At 37.7% G+C, this 23,535-nt stretch overlaps 1 protein-coding gene and 1 pseudogene across 2 annotated transcripts; both read left to right on the top strand.

Annotated features, from left to right (window-relative positions):
* Positions 1-3,252: 3,252 nt before the first annotated feature.
* LOC110693855 (pentatricopeptide repeat-containing protein At3g49240-like) lies at positions 3,253-8,967 on the top strand. 2 transcript variants are annotated; one of them, XM_021871027.1, is made up of 2 exons: positions 3,253-5,549; positions 8,307-8,967. In XM_021871027.1, the coding sequence occupies exon 1, from the start codon at positions 3,565-3,567 to the stop codon at positions 5,518-5,520; it is 1,956 nt and encodes a 651-aa protein (XP_021726719.1). In that variant the 5' UTR covers positions 3,253-3,564; the 3' UTR covers positions 5,521-5,549; positions 8,307-8,967. The 2 variants fall into 2 exon arrangements, with proteins under 2 accessions (XP_021726719.1, XP_021726726.1); XM_021871034.1 differs by having other exon boundaries at positions 3,254-5,549; positions 8,543-8,967.
* Positions 8,968-9,400: 433 nt separating this feature from the next.
* LOC110693299 overlaps positions 9,401-23,535 on the top strand; it is a 32,392-nt pseudogene continuing 18,257 nt past the window's right edge.

The following is a 23,535-nucleotide window of genomic DNA, read 5'->3' as shown; positions in this document are numbered from 1 at the left end:
TATAAAATTTAATTATTACCGTGCATGGCACGGGAGTTAACCTAGTCAATTAATAAAAGTCTAGGGTATAGGTTCACCAATAAACAATATTCCAGGGTAAAACATAATAATTAATCACCAATGCAATAATTAATCAGATCAAAAAGGGCTTTCGCTACGTATTACAATCACAAGATTAATCTACCAGTATTAAATCGCATCTCTCGAATCTTGACTTAACCATTTATAAATTAATTGCCTATTGAAACTAAGCCTAAACATCAATTCTCATCTCCGAATCTCGAATCAATATTGCGTAACTCATACAATTAAACCAGCGCTAATCTAATTGCATACCATAAAATCAATCAATAGGAAATTAATAAAGCATTGATAATCAACAATAATAATTACCCGTTCATATTATCTATGGATCCCCACAACCCTAAAAAAATAAACTATTCAAACATAATTAAAAGTATTAAAGTAAGCATATTAAAAGCAAGAATAATGAAAGCAATGATAAAACAAATAAACTATTGAAAACAAAGAAATAAGAGTAAAACAAAAACGGGATAAACTATAAAAAGTGACAAAGTTAACTAAAACAATAACTCTAAAGCTAATACGTAACTAATGAATCTCCAAGTAGCGTTATCAAGAACTAAAGGAATTAAAACTAAGTTCTGCAAAATAATGAAAAGCTGCCACTAAAAACAATTCCAAAAGCAAAACTAATATTACCTCTATTAAATATTACGTGCAACTTTATATTATTTTATATCTCATAAATAATATCCTAAAGTTGCACATAATATTTAACGAAGGTAATAGTAAAAATCAAGAACTATCTTAAAAGCTAATTGCCCTAAAAACAATGAAAAGCTGATCCTTTACTACTGCTACCTATTCTCCCATTTATAACAAAGCTAAGAGTAAGTTTAGCCCCAAGTCATCATCTTAAAACTTGGGGTGACATCATCAATTTGAATCTTAAGACATTTGCTTAAGATTTTTACCATTTTTCTTCAAAAATCTCAAACAAGTCTCAAGTTGACTCTTGAAATTCCAAGACTCAAGTTAAAACTTGAGATTGAGATCCACTTCACTCACCTCACTTTTATTTTTATTATCCCTTTATATATACTTCCTCCGTTCTATTAATATTGCAACAAGGAGAAAATTACGCATCCCAATGCACCTTTTATATGCTAAATATCTATAATTGTGTAAGAGTAAAAATTATAAAAATTTGATATTGTGAAAGTATTTTATGAGACGAATCCAACAAGATCTCACACGACTATATTTTGCTTAACGTATAAATCATATTATATGGTCAAACAAGAGTGTTGAATAGTGCAAAAAGTCCATTGTTGCAATATTAACAGAACGGAGGAAATATATATATATATATATATATATATATATATATATATATATATATATATATATATATATATATATATAATATCTCAAATATTTAAGTCTTAGGGCTAAAGTAATAAATTTGTGTAAGTCTTAGTGAGTTTTAACAAGAATTTGATGACATCATTTTTAATGGGGACCACAAAAAATAATGACACATCCACGATTTAAGACTTGGGGCTAAACTTACTCTAATGGGCTTTTTATAAATCCCATTACTGACAAAACACTCCCAATGAAATCAAAGGCGACATATTTTGATTAATCAGCAATACTCGTAACGCACTCAATCGGGCCTGGTGGCAGCGAGCTAGACTTCTTTTACACGGATTGGGCTTTAACTTGAACCTTGTTAACTTGAGTCCCAATTCTCAAATAGCTTGTTTTGTATTTTTTGCGGGAATTTTGGACCTCTTTCTTAAATTGAGCTCTTATTCACCGAACTAAATTTCGTTAACTCGGTCTTGGGTTTTAAATATACGATCATAAAATACGATTAAATTCCAATAATTTTGTAGTAGTCTATTAGCTCTGGAATTGTAACAAATCTACAAATTCCTATAAAATAATACAAAATCTACAAATACACTAGAATATATATATTAGTAATAAAAATAGCTCAGTAGAGCTCAAATAAACACAAATATGACCGTGGGACGGGGAATAAAAATACACTACCTCCGTTTCATATTATGTGCAACATTTACTAAAAATAGATGCTACAGTTTATTTGCAACAAATGTTTTCTTTGCTCTTATTGGTTGTCATTTCTCTCTATTTCTCTCCTCATCACATGCTTTTTTATATTTCTCTCTCCATTTACCAATCACATACAAATTTTGTCTAGGAGTCTGTGTCGATGTTTTTGTTGCACATAATATGTAACAGAGGTAGTATATAAAATACTCCCTTCGTGTTTTTTTAAGTGATACATATTGACCGGCACATAGTTTTAGGCAATTTAATTAACTTAAATAAAATAAGAGGTAAGTGGGGTAATGGAGTATTAAAAAATTGTTAAAGAAAGATAGTGGGGTTAATAGTTTATTGAAAAGTAGTGAATGTGAGAGGAAAGATATAATAAAAAAGTAGTAGTGGGTTTGGGTGGGGGTCATGAGAGGAGAGATATAATATTTTAATGTATTGTTTTGCCAAAAAAGGAAATGTATCACTTAAAAAAACACGGCCGAAAATGAAAAATGTATCACTTAAAAAAACACGGAGGGAGTAGACTCATCAGATCCATCCCCGCCCCATCACCCACTTGGATATTCATACCCACCTCATACCCACCTCAAAATGGTCTAAAACCCTTTGCCATGATGCTCTATTGTATCACATTAATGACGATTATATCAAATTAGGTTAAGAAAATTGGGACTTTCACTATTCAAGCTTATTGGGTCTTAGGAGGTATCAAATTTCATAAATTCTCAATTTTTCTAAAAGAAATATGGTGCGGGTATAAGGTGGGTACGGGGTGGGGCGGATATGGGGCGAGTCTACTCTAAAATCCATACCCGCCCCATCACCCATGGCGGGTACATTTTAGAGGCGTTCCAAACAGAGGGTTGTGAGACAATGAAATTATGTTTCGTAAGGGCAATATAGGCATTTCACACGTAATTTTAGAGATGTCTAATTGAACAGTTAAATCATACCATTGAATTTCAGTGGTACAAAATACACTCTCAGTGGTATAAATTGTAGTCACAGTGGTACTAAAAAAGATTCAACTAGAGTTTCAGTTGAACAAAATATAGACTCAGTGGTAGTGATCCCGTTAAATTTTTGTCTGTTTGCATGTAAAGTGAGGCCCACACTACCTTTTCCACTCTTCCTATCTCTCTTCACATTTCTCTCTCTTCATTGTACCTTTTTATTTTTTTAATAGTTGTGAGACACTTTAATTTGTCTCATAACACAGCCTTTTTACTTCCTCTACATTTTATACTCATCCCCGCCCCATCACCCGCCAAAACTCTCTCCATCCCCGCCCAATGAGGCGGAAATGGGGTAGGTCTCCTAATTAACCCGACCCAACCACTGGTCCATATCCCCACTACCATAACATTCTCCAAAAGTAAAGTTGTTTGATCTTAAACCCTCGAAAAACCCTCCCTATTTCCCTTCCTCCCACTCTCTTTTACCACAAAAATGGCATTCTCCAAACCCTCCTCATTTCTCCACCACCTCAAAACCCTCCCATTCCACCACCACCACCACCACCACCACCGGATTCTCCGGCGCCAACCCCCAATCTCCCTCTCCTTCCGCCTCCTCTCCTTCGCCACACCCGACGACATCGCCGCCGAGCGCCGCAAACGCAAGCGCCAGCTCCGTATGCAACCCCCCTTGTCTCCTACTCGCCACAACAACAACAACCAACAACAACAGCAACGAAAATCCCCTATTTCAATCCCTAACCCTAATTCCCCCAAAATCCCTGATCATGTCTTCCTTCTCACTGGTAATCGCCTCAATTTGCACAACAAGATTCTCAAGCTTATTCGCGAGAATGACCTTGATGAAGCTGCTTTGTACACTCGTCATTCTGTTTACTCCAATTGTAGGCCTACTATTTTCACTTGCAATGCCGTTTTGTCTGCGCTTTTGCGCCAATCCAGGTACTCTGATTTCTTGTCGTTTCATAGGTTTATTACTCAGGCTGGAATTGCTTCCAATTTGATTACTTATAATTTGTTGATTACTTTGTATTGTGAGTGTCGGAAAGTTGATACTGCTTTAGAGCATTATAAAAGGTTGATTGAGGATGCCCCTTTCGAGCCGTCGAAGGCTACCTACAGGGTTTTGGTCAAGGGGTTGGTGGATAATGGGAGGGTTGATAAGGGGGTTGAGGTTAAGGATGAGATGCTGTCGAAAGGGTTCGAGGCGGATGAGGTTGTGTATGGGTTTTTGATGAATGGGTTTGCTAAGGATAAGGATGGGGATAAGGTTTTTGAGCTTTATGAAGAGTTGGGGGAGAAATTAGGTGGGGAGGTGACCAAGGGGATTGTGTTTGGGCCGTTGATGAAAGGGTATTTTTTGAAGGGAATGGAGGATAAGGCGATGGAGACGTTTGAGGAGATAATGGGGGAAAATTCGAAGGTTAAGATGGATGAAACGGCGTATAATTTGGTTCTTGATGCGTTTTGTAAGAATGGCAAGTTTGAGGAGGCGTTGAAGTTGTTTGAGAGGATGAAGAACTTGCATAATCCGCCGTGGTTGTTGACTGTGAATCTAGGAAGTTATAATGTGATGGTAGAGGGGTATTTCTTGGAAGGGAGGTATAAGGAAGCGGTTGATGTTTTTATGAGTATGGGTGAGAAGAATTGTAATCCTGATATTATATCATTTAATAATTTGATTGAGCTATTGTGTAACCATGATTTGCTTCCTGAAGCAGAAGAATTGTGTGGAAGGATGAGTGAGAAGGGGGTTAGTCCGGATGAGGTGACTTATGGCTTGTTGATGGGTACGTGCTTGAAGGAGAATCGGCATGATGATGCAGCTGGGTATTTTACGAAAATGGTTGGTGAGAACTTAAGACCTAATTTGTCTACTTACAACAAGCTGGTTGAAGGATTGGTTCAAGTAGGAAAGATTGATGAAGCTAAGTCATTTTTCGACTTGATGGTTCAGAAGCTCAAGTTCAATTATGCTAGTTATGAGTTTATGTTCAAGGCTTTGTGTGATGTTGGAAGGGTTGATGATGTGCTCAAGATTGTCAATGACATTTTGGACGAGGGGAGTATTGACCTTAATAAAGACATGCAGGAAATTGTCAAAGATGGATTGAAAAGGGAAGCGCGAGAGGAGGAGGAGTTGGACACGTTGATTGAGCAAAAGGAAAAGGAGAAGGAAGAAGCTAAGAGAAGGGAAATTGAAGAAGCAGAAAGGGCCAAGGCCAGTGCGAAAGCTGCAGTTGCTTCTTTACTTCCTTCTAAGTTATTTGGAAACAAAGAAGACAGCAAAGAGTCTGCAGTGTTTTCTGGAATTACTGATACAGTCTCAAATGATGAAACACAAGGCAGTGGAGAAATTGTACCAGAAGGCAATACAGCAGATGAATCTGGGTCCAAAAGTCTTGACTCTGAACAGGCAACAGCTTGATCTTCATGTAATCCGCAAATGCAAAAAAGGTCTTTCTTGGCTTCCTTTTTATGACACTGCCATATAAAATCATAGCCTTTTCTGTAGTATGTTATAACTCAGATTTGTTAGCTTTTTTTCTCACCAAATGATGATCTGATAGTTTTTATGTCATTTGGCTAGTTTATGATATTAGCTATAAACCTGATTGCAACTCACTGACTAACGCTTTCCTGGTAATCTCATTCAGACTGCTTTACTATCAAACTTTATATGCTAAATTCATGCTGCTGTTCTTGGCTCGTACCTTCTGTTTGAAAGTTGATTGTCCATTCACAATTCATTATTTTTCTTTTTGGCTTAGGCATATTTAATTACTCATGAAACATAGTGATTCATGGAAAACTTTTGGAATTGAAATGAATTGAAGTGATTGTGTGGCAAGTTTTGGAGACTAGGAGAGTTCATCTAGTAATAAAATCCATCCTTCTCATCCCTGCGCCCCTCTATTCTGACAAAAGAGAATTCTTTGGGGTTAATACTATAGGCAAGGCATCCGGCTGGTAGCAGATACAGGAAAGATCACTATTTTTTAAATTCTTGCTGGTATTTGTAGTGAGAAGTAATTAGAACTTTTGATTGTTTAGACGCCTGATGTGCATGTTGATTTAATAAGGACGGGTTCTCATCGAGCACTATTGATGTGTATGTTCTTTCTGGTAGAGTGATTAGGGACCCTAATGAATAAATAGAAAGTACTTAAAATTACATTGTACTTCTATTTTGGCCCATTTCGGTGATATGGTGATAAGTGACCCTAATGAATACATGGAAATTACTAAAATTTCATTGTAAAGATACTTTTTTCTGTTTTGGCCCTTTTGGGTGACATGGTGTTGCCGTGTTGGTGAGTTGATGAGTTTCATTTAAGTTGAATGAGAACTTATTGCAGTCATACTTGATGCATCCTTCAAATCTTAAAGCATAGGTTAAATTGCCAACTAAAGTTTTATTGATTTCAAAACATATTAAGGGTGGGTTTCTTAAGTGGTTGAATTGCCTCTTGAAGTTATGGAATGGTTTTGGGTGTTATTTGTGCTTAATTGAAGGATGGTGAACAAGGTTCTTTATGGAAATTGGGTATTGCTAGCATTCTTTGCAAGTACCACTATAGTCCAACTTTTAATTCAATTTGTAATTTTGCATGAAGTGAGCATATTGGGCACAAGAAGAGTGTTATGACTCAATATTATTAAGAAAAGGGCTATTTGGGTAGTTCACAATATGAGGAGCTTGTAGAAGAATCTAGAGTTTGTTTGGCAGGAATTCTCTATAAATAAAGCCAAGGAGGGAGAGAGTAATTGTGATGTATGACGATGATTATGTTGTACTATATCTTAGTTTATGTAATTTTTCCACCTTATCAATCACTATACGTAGTATCACTGTTAAAATCAGTAATTCCTTGCTTATATCACCATAAACGACAGTAAACTAAGGAAGAAGATTTAAAAAAAGAAGAAGATGGTTTTACTAGGATGCATAGTACAGTAAATGTGAATGATAATTCTACTTTTGAGAGGTGGATTCTCTCCCAAGTATGAGCTTTCAAGTGGCTTTTTCTCCCACTAAACATTTATCTCTCCTCTATATATAGAGAAACTAACTTGCTTACTTATTCCTCTGGGCTCAGGGTACTACTAAGTACTAACCAACTTAGTGTAGCATTCCTAGACTACCCTTCCACTCCATTAGTTCACAACATTACCTGCCACCCAAACTTCCACCTTGTCTTCAAGGTGGATTGTAATCAGCAACTTTCTTTTGGACTTGACAGTTTAGGGTAGTGTTCTGCTTCAAGAACTGACTGAATTAAGGGTCTGTATTAGTGCAAGTTGTAGTTCCTCATTGGTGAGTGTTGGGCTGCGTGTAAGTGATCCATCTCCAAAAGCAAAGTGCAGCAATTCATTGTGGCAGGAAATCATGGTTCGGGTGAAGTGGGTAGGAATTGTATTGAGATTGTAAGGTTGGGGCTTAAGTGAATTTAAGGAAAATCTTGGCAGTCAATAACAAAGAAGTTATTTCATCTTGATGCTCTACTGCCCTCTTAACTCCCCTCAAGCTGCGCTCCTACGCTACATGTCTTAACCCCCCCCCCCCTTCTCAATCCTGTAATTGACTACTTTCTTCTTATAACACTCCCTCCAACAGCTACAACACTTTACCTTGTATGAGTGTTTTGAAATAGTTTTTGCTCTCTCATTCTCTCCTCACGTGGGCTCCATCTCTCTCTCTCTCTCTCATCATCATCATCATCAACATACGTAACTATTCTTGAATGTGGGGAGTTTGTATCTAAGGTAAAACATAAGGCTTGTTTGACCATAATTTGTGAGAAATAATTCTTGCGTATCTGGAGTGTTGCCCAGGTTTATTGCTTGGTTTGTCCGTATTATTTTGTTGGTCAGCGACATATTTTTTTTTGTTTAGGCTGGCTGTTTCTTCTGCTAAAGTGTCTGTGTTTACTAGGAGAACCTAGGATCTGTGCAGATATACCCATGTTGTCATATCTGACAGTAGTGGTCAGATCTGAGTAACAAAGATGATTCAATTCTAATTTTTGCTGATAAAAGGTTGCCATTTTAGGTATGTCTTGAAAGAATTTTTGCTGGACACACTCTTCTCTTGTCGCAGCAATTTATTGTCCCAGACTCCACATTCTCATTTCTAGTAGTTCTAATTCTACCTTGGTTTATGGGTCTGGGTGCCTCTTACTGTTTGAAAATGGTATGTATTGTGTGTAACAGGTTACCTAAATAGTGGAACTGGCACTGTTTAGTAGCATTGTGAGACAATGTGCCCTATACAAGATGTCACAAAAGGTCAATTTGCTGGTCTCTTGATGAAGCTGGTTTGACGTGGTTATTAAGAGTATACAAAAGATTGAAATGATCTGTGTAATCAAAACCACCCAATGTCCCTTTTATTTATTTATCTATTCTTTTGCATTGGCTTTGATCAATATTTGTAAACAAAATTACAGATTGTTAACAGAAGACGAATCAACAACATTAAAATACTTCGTATCTGTGATCAATGTTGCGGGCATGTTTGTACCAGTGGTCTACGCAGAATATGGATAACACAGCACCCGAGGCTTCAGCATGCATGTGATCCCTGTTTGGGGACGGCGATTTGCCTGTAGCTAAGTCAATAAATCAACCAGATTAGTTTCTTTAATTGTCTAACTTTTTTTTTTTTTGAAACCAAGTAAGCTAGTAATCTTTCACTGTAACTGGTTTGTTCAATACATGACCCAGATTTGTTTAGTCATTGTCATTTTTAAGGGCAGTCTTTTTGGATACGTTCTTGGCTCCATTTTTTGCGTGCAAAAAATGGATACTAAGTGCTTATTAACAATCTGATGTGAATATACAAGTTATGATTGTAGTGCATTATTTCCATCCACATTTTTGCCAGATATTTCCAAACTCAAACGATTTGCATTAGGCAATTTTATTGTATCCTTCAAATATTAAATGACTATAGACTTCAAATATGATGATAGTGGGTAAATTTAATATATTGTTGACAAATCGTGTCATTTCCTAGTATTTTGTTGTATTGACTACCATATATCCGAGGATAAATGATGCATCCTTTAATGCTCTAATTGCTAACTGCAGCTCCATTTGTGTCCATAAAAATTCATGTCAATATGTCATCCTTCTCATTCTATCATTTTTAGTAATTCATTCCACTTGTGACATTGTCTATAAATTGGTATACGTCTCACTTACCAACAATCAACCCTTCTTAGTAAATTCTCCTCTTGAATGCACTAAAAATAGAGGCTCCTAAGCTAAGCCAAAAATAGATACTAACTTTCAACACAACATCAATGAATTTTCATCCAATATCAGAAATTTTACAAAATGAGGCTTCTAAAGCCATCAACTACATAGCCCGTTACTATGAAAACGTACATGACTACCCAGTACGAAGCCAAGTCGAACCAGGTTATCTTCGAGACCTCATACCCGAAAACGCCCCAACCCTCCCTGAGTCACTAGAGAAGATTTTAGAAGATGTTGATTACAAAATTATGCCTGGTCTAACCCATTGGCTAAGTCCCAACTTCTTTGCATATTTCCCAGCAAGTGCAAGCAATGCTGCTTTGGTGGGAGAGATACTTTGTTCGGGACTTAATGTAGTCGGTTTCAATTGGATATCCTCACCTGCTGCGACCGAGCTTGAATCCATTGTTATGGATTGGATTGGGAAACTGCTCAACCTTCCTCAAGTATTTCTTTTCTCTGGTGGAGGTGGTGGTGTCATGCATGGTACATTATGCTTCTCGTTGTTTTATTTCACACTATAATCATATCATTAGTTATATACTTATACATCTACTTTATTTGTTCTGATTTGTTTATTCAGTTCTATTTGACTTAAAGCATGAATAACTTCACTAATATATGTGCTAATCTAAAATTATAAAAATTTGATATTTTAAACTAGGCCATGTTACAAATCTTATTAGGACCTTGTTTGGTAAGAGCTTTTGGAGGCTTGTTAGTGGTTTGGCCATTTTAATAAGATAATTTAATTTGTTAGTTTGGTAAAAAACTTATTGAGAGTTTTTGTTGGCTCAAAAAACTCTTTTTTTAAATAGCTCATAATAGAATCTTTCGGAAACTAGTTTATTGAACATATAGCTTTTTAGTTATTAGATACACAAATTCTCTCTCTAACCTAGAGAGTGGTTTCTTCTCTCTAGTATTCCTAGAGAAGCTCTTCCTTTTCAGTTTCCTCTCCTATTCCTTAAACAAAAAGATCTTTCGTTTCCATAAATAGTTTTAATATGAATCTTAATGTAAAATCACATCTGAATAGAATGGGGATTGGAGTCTCAAAAACACCTTATGATTACCCGAAAGATGTTGATAAATATTATATCTCAGTTGTTGCAAAGGTGTGGGATGCTAGGGTATTTAGCGAAATTCAACTTCAAAATTGGGGTGATAGTCTATATTTCTATGGAAATCAAACACCAACATAATTGTGCAGAAAGTGAGTCATTCAAAGGATTTGTTCTTCTTTTATTGCACCTCATTGGAGGATAGGGACAATCTTCTATCAATGGATTTTGCCTCTTATAAGGGGGCCTTCAATAGCTTCAAAGAGTGGCATATGGAAACTGATGTGAATAAGTTGGACGTCTCTGAAGCATCTGTTTGGGTAAGAGTGGAAGGACTCCCAACGGAAGAATGTCAACACCAAGCGACTAGAAGAGTGCTGGAAAGGGTAGGAAGAATCATCAGGTTCGACCAACAATCCATGGATGACAGATCACATAGCTTAATGAGAGCAAAGGTCTCAATTCAAGTGGATAAACCTCTTGTTCCTGGTTTTTTTTATAATGAAATCACACCTCAAAAAGCGCTATGGGTGTTCTTGAGATATGAAGGAGTATTCATATACTGTCATGGTTGTGGAAAGATCTGACATCAGAGGTCGATGTGCAAACTCCCACATGAAATAGCTTATCGAGAAGTTACAAACAGAATCAAGAACTTGCGTGGGTTAAATTATGATCTCCTGTTGGCCATGCCAACCATTCCCCCTATACATAAAGAAGATAATGGGGTTAGTTGATAAAGATCAACTCCGAACGACTAGAGTTAATCTAAGGGTATATCTGCTTCAGTCTCCTCAGAACACACACCCTCCCTTTCAAATCTCCTCAACCGAGTTTCGAAGGGAGTAATCAAGTGCAACACTCTCAATTGAGCAGTAGGGAGTCCAGTCCTGACTCAAGCTCATCATCTTCTTCAAGTTCCAATGACTCAAACAATCCAAGCCCAAGTAATAGAGCCCCAAAGAGGTTGGAAAGAACAGACCAAGTCCAAGGGAGTATGTCCCAATATGAAGACCATCGCAGTGGGAAGAGAACCAGAGTAGACCTAGGGGCAAACATACTAGTGAGAGAAACTCAAGCCCTTTTGACCTCCTGTAGGGAGCAGGGAAAGGTCATAAACATGTTTTCGCTTCGTGGCAGAAGAGGCTTACCAAACCTCCCACCGGTAATCATTCCAAGCTTACAAGTGGGAAAGAACAGAGAAGAGGTGATAAAAGAGATCATGGTTCCTTTTGATCGAAATCAGAAGAAAAGGAAATATACTACTGCATGGTGTACAAGAACTAGCCCTCCCACTACTACTGAGAGTAAAAAACAGAGAAGGAAGCTAGGGGATTAGGCTTCTCCTCTATCGAATGAAAAGGGCACTCCACAAAGACAAGTAATTGCACGGAGGAATCTGATCAATGTGTGGGATTCAGCTACAGCAGAAGGCGGTACAACGTCGAAAACCATCAGAACGCTTTAACGGAGGAACTGCGTTTTTCAGTCCTAAGAGTTACTAATCTCTTCTCCTACCCTCGAACTACCGATTTATTGCTTCCTATTTATGGTTCAGGCCTTGTTGACCAAAGAAGTTTGAATCCTATAGACTTTTTGGTACATAAGGCTATTATATTGCCACATAAGGAACCTGTAGACTCAAAACCTTCTCATCCAGCTATGTCCCCCAACTGGAAGTTTAATCATCTTTGCCCCCTCATTCATTGCTTTACCCTCCCTATTTTCTCTACTCAGCTATCCCCTGTTATAAATTTCCCAACCACCTGGAATAATTACAACTCAGTGTTAAACTCCACAGAGATATTCGTTTATTCTCTGTTAAAGAATGGTAAACCCCCGTATCTTTTGTTTGAAAGCCCCACCTCTAGATTCTCATCTCATTTCTTTTTTAAACCCCAACCACCAACTGCTTTTTCCAATCCCTTTATGTCTACTACAAATATGGAAAAGAAAGAAGATTACAAAGTCTCCTTGTGCCCCACAGACAGAAACTACACTCTCAATCCCTTTCTAGACCCCTTTCGTCCCAAAAGTATCCTAATCGATCCCATAATTAGAACTATTGAGTTCTTTTTTCCTAGGGAAATGATGAATGAAGAGGAACTAAAAACCTACCGTAGTCTCCAAGCTTCCCATTCCTATATTTCTCTTCAAACCCTTATGGCACAATCTCCACCAAAAAAAGCTCTAGACATTCCTGAACCATCCCACAAAAACCCAGCTCACGAGTGGCCTAAAATGAAAGGCCTGGAAGTAGCTATCTCACCCTCCATTTTAGCTGACTCAAAAGAGGAGAATCCTAACCTAGACGGTGCTTTGAACTCTCCCACCTCTGTGGAGTCCTTCAATACAGCCCCTTTGTGGATCTCTTCTGAGTAAATGACTCATGTGCTAAACCTAAGTAAACTTGAGATTGAGTCTAGTGAGGAGTCTTCTGATTTTGAGCAGAAATTTTACACTCATGAGGAAAAGAAAATGCTGTTTAAAAGGAGAAAGGGAAGGAGGTTTACTGACAAGGGACCAAGAAAGAAGGATTGGAGCCCTTGTGTAGAAGATGATCTTAAGAAGGTTTTCAACATGGATGGGAAGCAGGTGAAGAGAACAACAGTTGAGGAAGAGAGCTGGGAGAATTAGGAAAGGGAAGTAACTAGAGTTTGTGCAGCAGGTGTGTGAAAAGTTCAGGTATGGGGTTAGTAAAGAAGATGACTTGTGGGAAAATTTTATGGAAGTAGATGAGGGGAAGTATACTACTAGGATCCTTACGCATAGCAGCAAAGGAAGACATGATGGATTCTGATAGTGAAGTGTCAAGCAAGGAAAATCCTGAAATCAAAGTTGAAGGCACGACTAGCCAACAACCTTCGGGTGGAAAATGAATGTGCTAAGCTGGAACTGTAGGGGAGTGAATGATTTTAACTCCCCAATTTTCCTGGTAACAAGATCTTTAGCGGCTAGGTTTAATGTAGATCTTATTTTCTTAAGCGAAACAAAGTGTAATTATGACTGTTTAATCCCTATTTTCAGTAAAATGGGATTTGTAGGTAGTACGGGGTGCAATGCAAATACCAGCAAAGGAGGTTTGTTCCTATGCTGGTCAGATCGGGTGTGTGTACTGTGTAGGTGGTAGAAGTCCACACTTTTGTTATTCTGTGCTCTGTTAACCTAGTAGGAGATATTAGCTATAATATTTCCTGTGTGTATGGTAGTCCGTATGTACAAAATTGTATAGGTGTGTGGAACAAGCTGCATGAACTCATGAACACACATAAAGGGAATTTTGTGCTTATTGGTGACTTCAACCAACTGGATTCTTTAGAACAAAAGTTGGGTGGAAGAGATTGCGTCCCAAGGATGAATCACTTTGTAAATTGGACAATTGAAAATAGGTTGTCTAGTATACCTTCTGTAGGACTAAAATATACATGGTGTAATAACATAAAAGAAGATCCAATATATGAACAATTGGATTGTGCATATGAAAATGATGAGTGGAGAACAATTTTCCCTGATGCATTCCTATGGAATTTACCCATAATGTTATCTGACCATGGCACTTAATTCTTCAGTTGGAAAAACAAAGGGACAAAAAATACACACCTTATAAAATGGAAGCCTGGAGTCTGAAATTAGACGAAGCGCATGAACTAATAAGTTCTGCTTGGGCTTATAATGTCAAAGGGTCTCTAATGTACATTGCGCAGAGGAAAGTGTCAAGATGCTTATGAGAAGTGGAAAACTGGTGTTTGAGCTACAAAAATAGCCATGATGCTGTGAACTAGCAGAAGATACAAGAGGAGTTCGAAGATGCTCAAAAGCCTGAGAAACAAGTATCATTTTGATAGGTTTTCGTACACTTGTCAAAAATAAATTCCTAAAAAAACCAACTAACAATGTAGTAGGGTAAGTAGGGTCGAATCCACAGAGAGATGGCTATTTAATCTAACACCTAAGAATTTGGTGGAACTAAACTATGTCACAAAATTGGATAAAAAGAGTAATCTAAATCAAAATAGGAATAAAACAATTAATAAAAAGACCTAGGGTTATGGTTCACCATGCTTATAGTTCTAAATCTATCAAATATCAATAACAATTCAATCAATCAACTATCAAGAGCAATTTCTAAGCCTACGGTCGGGTCTTAACGCTCTCAATTCAACATATGTAGTTCGGTCGCTAACATAATTAGAATTTCTAAATGTAGGTAAGCCTCTAAAAGTAAGATCTTTCGATTCAAACTCTTATTAACAATAATTAATCAAACAATTGACCAGGTTGCAAGATTAACAATAAAACACTATCAATTAGAGAAACAATAATCAAAATATCAAACAAGATTCATTATATAAACATGGATTCCAAAACCCTAGAAATAAACTACTCTAGCACGAAATAAATAATCAAAACAAAATCTAATAAAGAAAGCATAATTAATAGAGAGAATAAAATATTTAATGAATTAAAATAGTAAACTCAAGAACAATCCATGGAGAATCCATGGAGTTGCCCATGAGAAAATTAGGGCTAAGAAAACAAACGTAAAAATGTCCTAAGGGAAAAATATTAATCCTTTGAAGTATTTATAATATCCTAAAACTTATCTAAAACTAATTAAAGAAAAGAAATCAGAAAATACAAATTACACAAGTTGCATTACTATTGGGCGATAGATGATGACATGGCATAAAACCGTAAGCGAGGTCGAAGGACGTGAATCAACTAATGCTTGTGGGCTGCTCGCCAAAACCTGTGGGCGCAGGCACATCATGCGGCCTGGCTGTAGCACCCGCTGGTGTCGAGTGGTCGTAGGATAGGGGCGCAACAATTATTATATCCCGCGAGTAGATGACTACATCACTTGGATTCAAATGCCTATAACTTCTGTTATAGGAAGCTTCTTGGGGCGTGTGATCATTGGAAAGCTCTTCCAGTCTAGTTTCCAACTCAACTTGAATCACTTCAATCCGATCTATAGAACTCAAATTATGATCAAAAGAGTGAACAAAAGTTAGTTTTGACAGTTTGTAAACCATCGTTTTTCCTCTTGTCTCTCAAATTCATCTCCCAAAGGTGCATAGTGACTCCGGTGGAAGTTATTATCATTTCTAATGCATACAAATCTCAACCTAATCTTCCACAAACACATACATTCATTGAGAGATCTCGATTCATCGACTTTTCATCCTTTAATTGTCCGGTTTTCCCAAAATTACTCCGAAATCGTCCAAATAGTTATAGAAACTACCTGAAACCATTAAGAAAACACAAACGGAGCATATTAGAGCACAAAAAGGAAAACTCATGCAATTGTAACCTACAAAGCAATAGAAGACTCAAGAAGCAACTATAAAACTAGCATAAACGTGCCTATAAACTCTATATAAATACGGCTCATCACATTCCATATGGGGTTAGAAATAGAATAGAGGAAGAGGCTGGAAGAGGAGGTTACCAAGAAGTGGTTATATTGGAAGCAGAGAGAAAAATCAATATGGGACATATATGGTGATGTGTGTACAACCTTCTTCTTCAAGCTAAGAGTGTGAAGCAACGATCAAATAGGATGGAGGTTTGAGCTCTAAAGAATAATCAAGATGAATGGATCACAGATAAAGAAAGCATAAAGGCCTAGTTTTACTCACACTTTGCCTTGATGTATGAAGGATCTCCTATATCCCAAGATGAGGTTCATTAAAGAGATGATTCGCTCAAGGCCTGGATCCAAGACCTCCCAAAGCTAAACTCAGGTTAAATCCTGCAGTTTTTGCTCCAAATCCCCTTAAATCACTTGGTCCAGATAGGTCCCCACCCCTCTTCTTCTGAGAAAATTGGAGTGTTATAAAGAATAAAGTGATCAAAGGAGTCCAACATTTCTTTTGTACAGGCAACTTGCTCAAAGAGACAAATAAAACTTTTATAACCCTAATCCCAAAGGTGAAGCAACCGTCAAAGGTGGATGAATTTAGATTAATAAGCCTGTGCAACTCTCTTTACAAAATCATCTCCAAGTGAATGGTAAACAAACTCAAGGCAATATTACCTGTTATAATTGGAGATTTTAAGAATGCTTTTGTGTTTGGTAGGCTTATGATTGACAACTGCTATGTAGCTCATGAGATTCTGAATCAAGTAAAGGCAAGGAAAAAATGTGGAATTTTTAAAGCTATTCTGAAAATAGATCTTAGCAAAGCATATGATCGAGTGGCCTAGGATTTGGTGGAAAATATCCTTTCTCAGATGAATCCCTCCATCGTGGAAAGTATGGATCAAGCAGTGTATCTCTTCTGTCTCTTATGCAGTGTTGGTGAATGGGGAACCAACAAACTTTTTCTCTCCAAAAGTTGGTTTAAGGCAAGGGGACCCTTTGTCCCCATACCTTTTCATTCTAGTTATGGAAACTCTGTCAAGAAGACTGTCTAAACTCCAAGCTTGTGAAGAGCTAAACGGCATAAAAATAGGAAGGAATGCTCCAACTGTAATCCACTTGTTCTTGTTAGGGTTTGGTGAGTCCGACTCACTGCGGAATCAAACCCATAAACAAGATCGCACTCGCAATAAATAAAAACATAAACATAATTAACTTAACAACAAGATTAAGATAATGAGATTACCTTTGGAGCGTGCTTCACCCGACTGCTTGGGGTCTTACTTGAAACTAGCTTCAAAATTACGAAGCCTCCAACGATGATCCACTCGCAAGAACGATCACCGACTAGGTCCAATGTCTTGGGGTTAGAAAGACCCGACCGATAAACCCGAGTAATTGAGTTCAAAGACTTTCACAAAATGTGATACCTTTTCCAACTCTTGAGTTCAAAGGTTTTTACTACTAGCGATCCCTTTTCAAATGCCCTTACTCAAGCATCATTTCCAAATCCATCCGAGCACAACCATAAATTTTTACAGTCTTGCTCTACGAGAGGCCTTGTAAACAACAAAGACATCTTCCTTATTTTAGTAGAGGGACATTTCCAGTCTTGTAATGTAGTTTATCTTACTAAGAGGACCTAGCCGCCCGAGTGATGCCGTTATAATACCCTATTACGGCAGACGTTTGACAATCATCAAAGCGGATTAGTGCTCAAACAAGAAATCTCATAATACTCATGGTTAAGGAAAAAGGTTCCGATAGCAATAATGAGAAATATACTTATGAAAATTTTTAATATCTTAAAGTGTTCTCATAGGTCGATACAGTATGGTTCTAAACCAATACCTATGCAAATGATTCATGACTGTCATGTCCTTGTAGCACAAGAAACGGTGCTACAAATCAAACTACACACTAATCTCAAATGGTCATTAATCGTCCATCGTTTAAATGACCTCTATTAGGGATAATTTTCGATTATAATGTTCAACATTCACTTAATAGGTGTTTCCTTACCTAGACTGGTCTTGATACCTTATTTTGAATATTCCAAGAATCAAATGGACTCATTATTTAATTCTAAACCACAATTAAATAATCGACGGAGTGATTTAAATTGCATGAATAATTTAATTACTCCAAAACTGAATGGTTAATCATAGTGCTTTACATTAAAATTGTCCAAAATTAATTAAAAACACTTAATTAAGGAAATCAAAGCTAATCTCCAATGTGCCTGATTCCCATTGCCTCAACTTGCTTGTTATGCTTTACTTGAGTTAAAGGTTTAGTTAGTGGATCGACTACATTGTCATCCGTTCCAACTTTACAAATTCTTATTTCACCTTCTAATTTCCATTCTCGAATCATGTGAAACCGCCGCTTGACATGTTTGACCTTCTGATGTTCTTTTGGCTTTCTGGCCTGAGCAATAGCTCCATTGTTGTCACAATAGAGATCTATTGGTCCCTGATGAGTGTCATTTATGGCACTCATAGAGTAGTCTTTTAGGATGATTTCATCTTCCTTTTTATGCTTTCTTATCTTATTTTTGGTCCTTTTTCCTTTAATCCCTTTCTTTCTTTTTTTCCTTGTGTTTTTCGTGTTTTCCTCGTGTTTCCCATTTAATTGGTTCTTTTTCCCTTTTATTCCTTTTCATTGTTTGTTTTTGTAGGTACATAGGATTTGTCTCTGCAAGGGAATCAAGATGGGATATATTTACTAAACAAGGAGGAAATAATCGGCTCACAGAGGGCATGGAGAGGGCATCAAGCCCTGCCAGTCTGCCGCGGGCGCGGGTATGAAGGCCGCGGGCGCGGGCTCTTATGGACCAAATTGGCAGATTTTGACCAGGAACTCTCCGCGGTCTGGCCGCGGGCTTGCCGCGGGCGCTGGTAGTTTGGAGAGCCCGCTCGTACCAGAGAGACCGCGACCCTCTGATCACCCTTTGGGAGCAGGGGATTCGCCGCGCTTTTGCCGCGGGCGCGGGTTCTTTTGCCGCGGGCGCGGGTGCTTTTGCCGCGGTCGTGGGCTAGAAGACCCGCGGGCGCGGGTGTTGCCCAGAAAGCCCGCGGAGTTTTTAATGGGTTCCGTACCCATTTTTCCGTGGGCGCGGGGTTTATTGGAGAGGGCGTGGGAATCCCGTTTTTCTTCTTTCCCTATAAATATACTTGTAATTCCTTTTTGAAGATAACTTTTAGATAATTTTCATTAGCTTAATTCTAGAGAGAGAAGTTAGAGAGAAGTTCTTGGTATTGTATTTGTATTTGAACATTGGATTAATTGTGCTTGGATTTCTTCATTTTCAATCATTAATGTTAGTAAGATTTTCTTCTTCTAGTTCATCTCTTACTTGATTGATTTAGTTTCATCTTTGATTGTTTGTATTGCTTGGATTTGAATTGGATATTGTAGTTGATATTTCTTTCTCTTGATTTTGATTTAGAATGATGATCAATGCTAATTCTAGTGATTTGTTCTTGAGTTACACCATGATTAGTGAGTAGATTAGTTGCTAGGGAGAAGGGGAAGCATGCTTGATTGATAATTTGTGCTAGTTGATGATATTTGATTGATTGAATTGTTGCAATTAAATTGGTTGACATAGTTTTGCATGTGATTAATTAGATTAGGAATGATCAACCTATAAGATTAATCTAGATTGTATTGCATTTCTTAATGACATGACCCATCAATTTGAGAATTGCTTTAATTGATTGAGTTTGATTGTGAATTTCCTTGATTAGCCATTCATAGTGACCCCTAGTTTGGCCTCTAGGAGATAGCTCTTGAACTCTCTTGATTGCTACTATTGTTTGTCCTTTGCAATGCTTGAATCAAACGAAGAAATTATCGATTAGCACGATTATTGAATTAGCATCTGGAACCAATATCCCTAGCATTTAGCTTATTGAATTACTTGATTAGTCTAATTTTGCTATCATAACACCAACCATTTTCTCACTTCAATCTCCAAAATAGCTTGATTTAGGCTAAAGATAACACCAACTAAATCCTTTGGGTTCGACCCTATACTTACTTATACTTGTTTTAGGTTGGTTTAGGATTTTATAACTAGTGTTTGATTTTGGGATAGGCAATTAACGACTAGTTTATTCCTCTATCAGTCCCTTGATGGAGGGTACAATAGAGATCTAATTAACTTGCAAATCCAAACTGCCTCCTTAGCTGCCTCATATGCTGCCAAGTATTCTGCTTTAGTTGTAGAATCTGCAGTTGTGCTTTGCTTAGCACTCTTCCAACTGAACTCTCTTCCATTGAGACAAAATATGTACCCAGACTGTGACTTGAAGTCATCTCTGTCTGTTTGGAAGCTTGTGTCTGTATAACCCTCAACAACTAATTCATCTCTACCACCATAGACTAGGAATTTATCCTTGTTCCTTTTTAGGTACTTTAGGATATTCTTGGCTGCACATCTGGCCTAGTACATATCATGGCATACATGATCGATCCAATAAGAAAAGCATATGGAATCTGGTTCATCCTTTCTCGCTCATTAGGTATCTTTGGACATTTCTTCTTGCTTAGGGTTATGCCATGTGACATGGGTAGGTGGCCTCTCTTGGCTCCTTCAATGCAGAATCAAGCTGGTACCTTATCAATATAAGTACTTTGACTCAATCCTATCATCCTTCTTTATCTATCCCTATAGATCTTGATGCCTAATATGTACTGAGCCTCTCCCAAGTCTTTCATTGAAAAACATTTTTCGACCCAAGCCTTTACAGACTCTAACAAATGGAATATTGTTTCCAATGAGAAAAAATTTCATCAACATATAAGACTAGGAAGGCGATGTCACTCCCACTGACCTTCTTGTAAACATAAGACTCATCTGGATTCTTGATAAAACCAAACTTACTAATGTTTCCATTAAATCGCAGATTCCAACTTTTGCTTTACTTGTTTTAATCCATAAATGGATTTCTTAAGCTTGCATACCTTTCCAGCGTTGTTTTGGTCGAAAAAACCTTTAGGCTGTGTCATACACACAATTTCTTCCAAAATACCATTTAAGAAGGCGGTCTTAACGTCCATCTACCATATTTCATAATTGTAATATGCAGCAATTGCTAAGAGGATCCAAACGGATTTAAGCATTGCGACTGGAGAAAAGGTTTCATCGTAATCAAAACCATGAGTTTGTCTATAACCTTTTGCTAACAATCTATCTTTGTAAATGAATAAATTTCTATCTTTGTCGGTTTTCAACTTGAAAATCCACTTACATCCGATAGGTGTGTAGCCTTCGGGTAAGTCAACCAAGTCCCAGACTTGATTTTCAAACATGGAATCCATTTCAGATCTCATGGCCTCTTGCCATTTAGCAGAGTCGGTGCTTGCCATCGCTTGGTTGTAGGTTGCCGGTTTATCTCCATCCATGATTAGGATGTCCTGATTCTCAAGTAAAAACAATCCAAGATATCTATCAGGTTGAGATCTCGGCCTCTGAGACCTATGTAGGGTATTGGATTGAGCATTTGCATTGTCGGTTTGACTTTGCATATTTTGATCACTTTGGCCTTCATCAACAGATGCTTTTTGAGCACTTTGACTGTCATTCTGATTTTGTTGCTCATCCTTACAAACTTCATCGAGTTCGATTTTCCTCCCACTTGTCATTTTGGAAAGCTGCTCCTTCTCCAAAAAGGCACCATCGCGAGCAACAAACACTTTGTTCTCCGATTTGTTGTAGAAGTAATACCCTTTGGTTTCTTTTGGGTAGCCCACAAAGTAAACATTATCAGATTTGGGATGAAGTTTGTCAGAAATCAATTTCTTGAAATATGCTACGCATCCCCATATCGTTAGAAAAGTCAACCTAGGAGGTTTGTTCGTCCATAAATCGTATGGAGTCTTTTCTACAGTTTTCGATGGAGCACGGTTCAGTGTTAGTGCCGCAGTTAAAAGTGCGTGTCCCCAGAAAGAGATAGGAAGATTACTAAGACCCATGGTTGATCGTACCATGTCTAACAAGGTTCGATTTCTTCGTTCGGATACTTCATTCCAATGTGGAGTTCCTGGAGGTGTCAGCTCTGAAAGTATACCATGATCTTTCAGATGGTCATTGAATTCTTGGCTCAAGTATTCACCACCTCGTTTCGATCGAAGGGCTTTGATTTTCTTGCCAAGCTGATTTTCCACTCCACTCTGAAATTCTTTAAACTTGTCAAACGATTTAGATTTGTGCGACATTAGGTAGACATAGCCATATCTACTATATTCGTATGTGAAAGTGATGAAATATCGATGTCCGTTTCTTGTGGCGGAGCTCATTGGTCCACATACATCAGTATGTATTAGACCTAATAAGTCACATGATCTTTCTCCCAACTTGGAGAATGGCTACTTTATCATCTTGCCCAATAAGCATCCTTCGCAATTCTCAAAATATTCTAAATCGAAAGAGTCAAGAACGCCTTCTTGAAGAAGCTTCTTGATGCGTTTGATGTTAATGTAACCAAGATGACAATGCCATAAGTAAGTTTGATTTGACTCCATGGTCTTATCTCTTTTGGTATCATAATAAAGAATTTTGTCTAAACACACAAAAGTGCCATTTCCATAAATATAAACAAGACATGAGATAAAAGTCTTGCGATCAAGGTTAAAATGACGTCCAACGTCACAAGATCAAAGTATGGTAGATAAAAATCAACAAGTTTTAGAATTTAGACAAAACACATGAGATTACAAGCTTTCTTTGGATAAAATATCTTCATCTTCCACTTGTGTACTCATGTCCACTTGAAAAGCACGGCTCACTTTGTTCCTGAAATAGGAGCATAAAGTGAGTCAATTTTTCGGTATCTAATACCTTATAAATTGCTTGTATTCAACTGTCAAGATGATACCTGAGATTGAGGATTGTTTTCCTCTAGCCTCATCTTCCAGATAATCGGTACATTCTCTTTTGTAGTGACTTTGCTTACTATAATAGAAGCAACACATCTTAGCCTTGTTCTTGAACTCCTTCTTCTCGGGCCTTAGAGCAAACTATGATGCCTTACAAGTATAGGTTTTCTGGAGCTGTTGGACAACTTCCTTATAGGACAGTTTGTTCCGATTATTGGTAAGTCGCATCTTAATTGCAACGTACCCTGAGTGGAGTGAGCTTAAAAGCATATGAGCTGCATGCTTATCCTCCACCGGTCTACCAATCAGTTCCAGATGGTTAAATAACCTTGTCATCTTTTGCACATGGGCTTGAAGTGGCATCCCAGGTCTAAGTCTTGCACTATAGACCCTGGCCCATACTTCTTGCCTCTCTTTCCTAGGACACCCATCTTGCGCTGGCTTGATCCTCATGTTAGACAGTGACCTAGTCACTTCTTCCACAAGTCCATCATAGTTGCCCCTGTTAATCTTTGTGACCCTCAGATTGACCACATCTTCTAGACCCTTGAGGAGTACATCCGGAAGGTAGTTGGAGAATTTCTTCTTCCACTGTTCCGGAATGGAGTTTTCCATGAGTCGAGAGACACTCTTGCAATCATAACTCCACTCCTCATGAGCCTCATCGATCATAACCCCTTTTGAGTAGAAACTCGGGATGGGTGTATCCAAGATATGCTCTAGGTAGCAATTATATTACGGAGGGTCAAACGGAGTTCTTCCTCCCGTTCCTTGAAGTTTACCAAATTCAAGCTAAATGGTAACTCTCGGGAAAATATGGGATATTAGATTATAGTCGATAGTTGAAGACATGATTCTACAA

Source organism: Chenopodium quinoa, unplaced genomic scaffold (assembly GCF_001683475.1).
Source record: "Chenopodium quinoa cultivar QQ74 unplaced genomic scaffold, ASM168347v1, whole genome shotgun sequence".
In the NCBI taxonomy this organism is placed as follows: Eukaryota; Viridiplantae; Streptophyta; class Magnoliopsida; order Caryophyllales; family Amaranthaceae; genus Chenopodium; species Chenopodium quinoa.
Note: the sequence above shows the minus strand (reverse complement) of the source record. Positions and strands in the feature narration are given on the sequence as shown.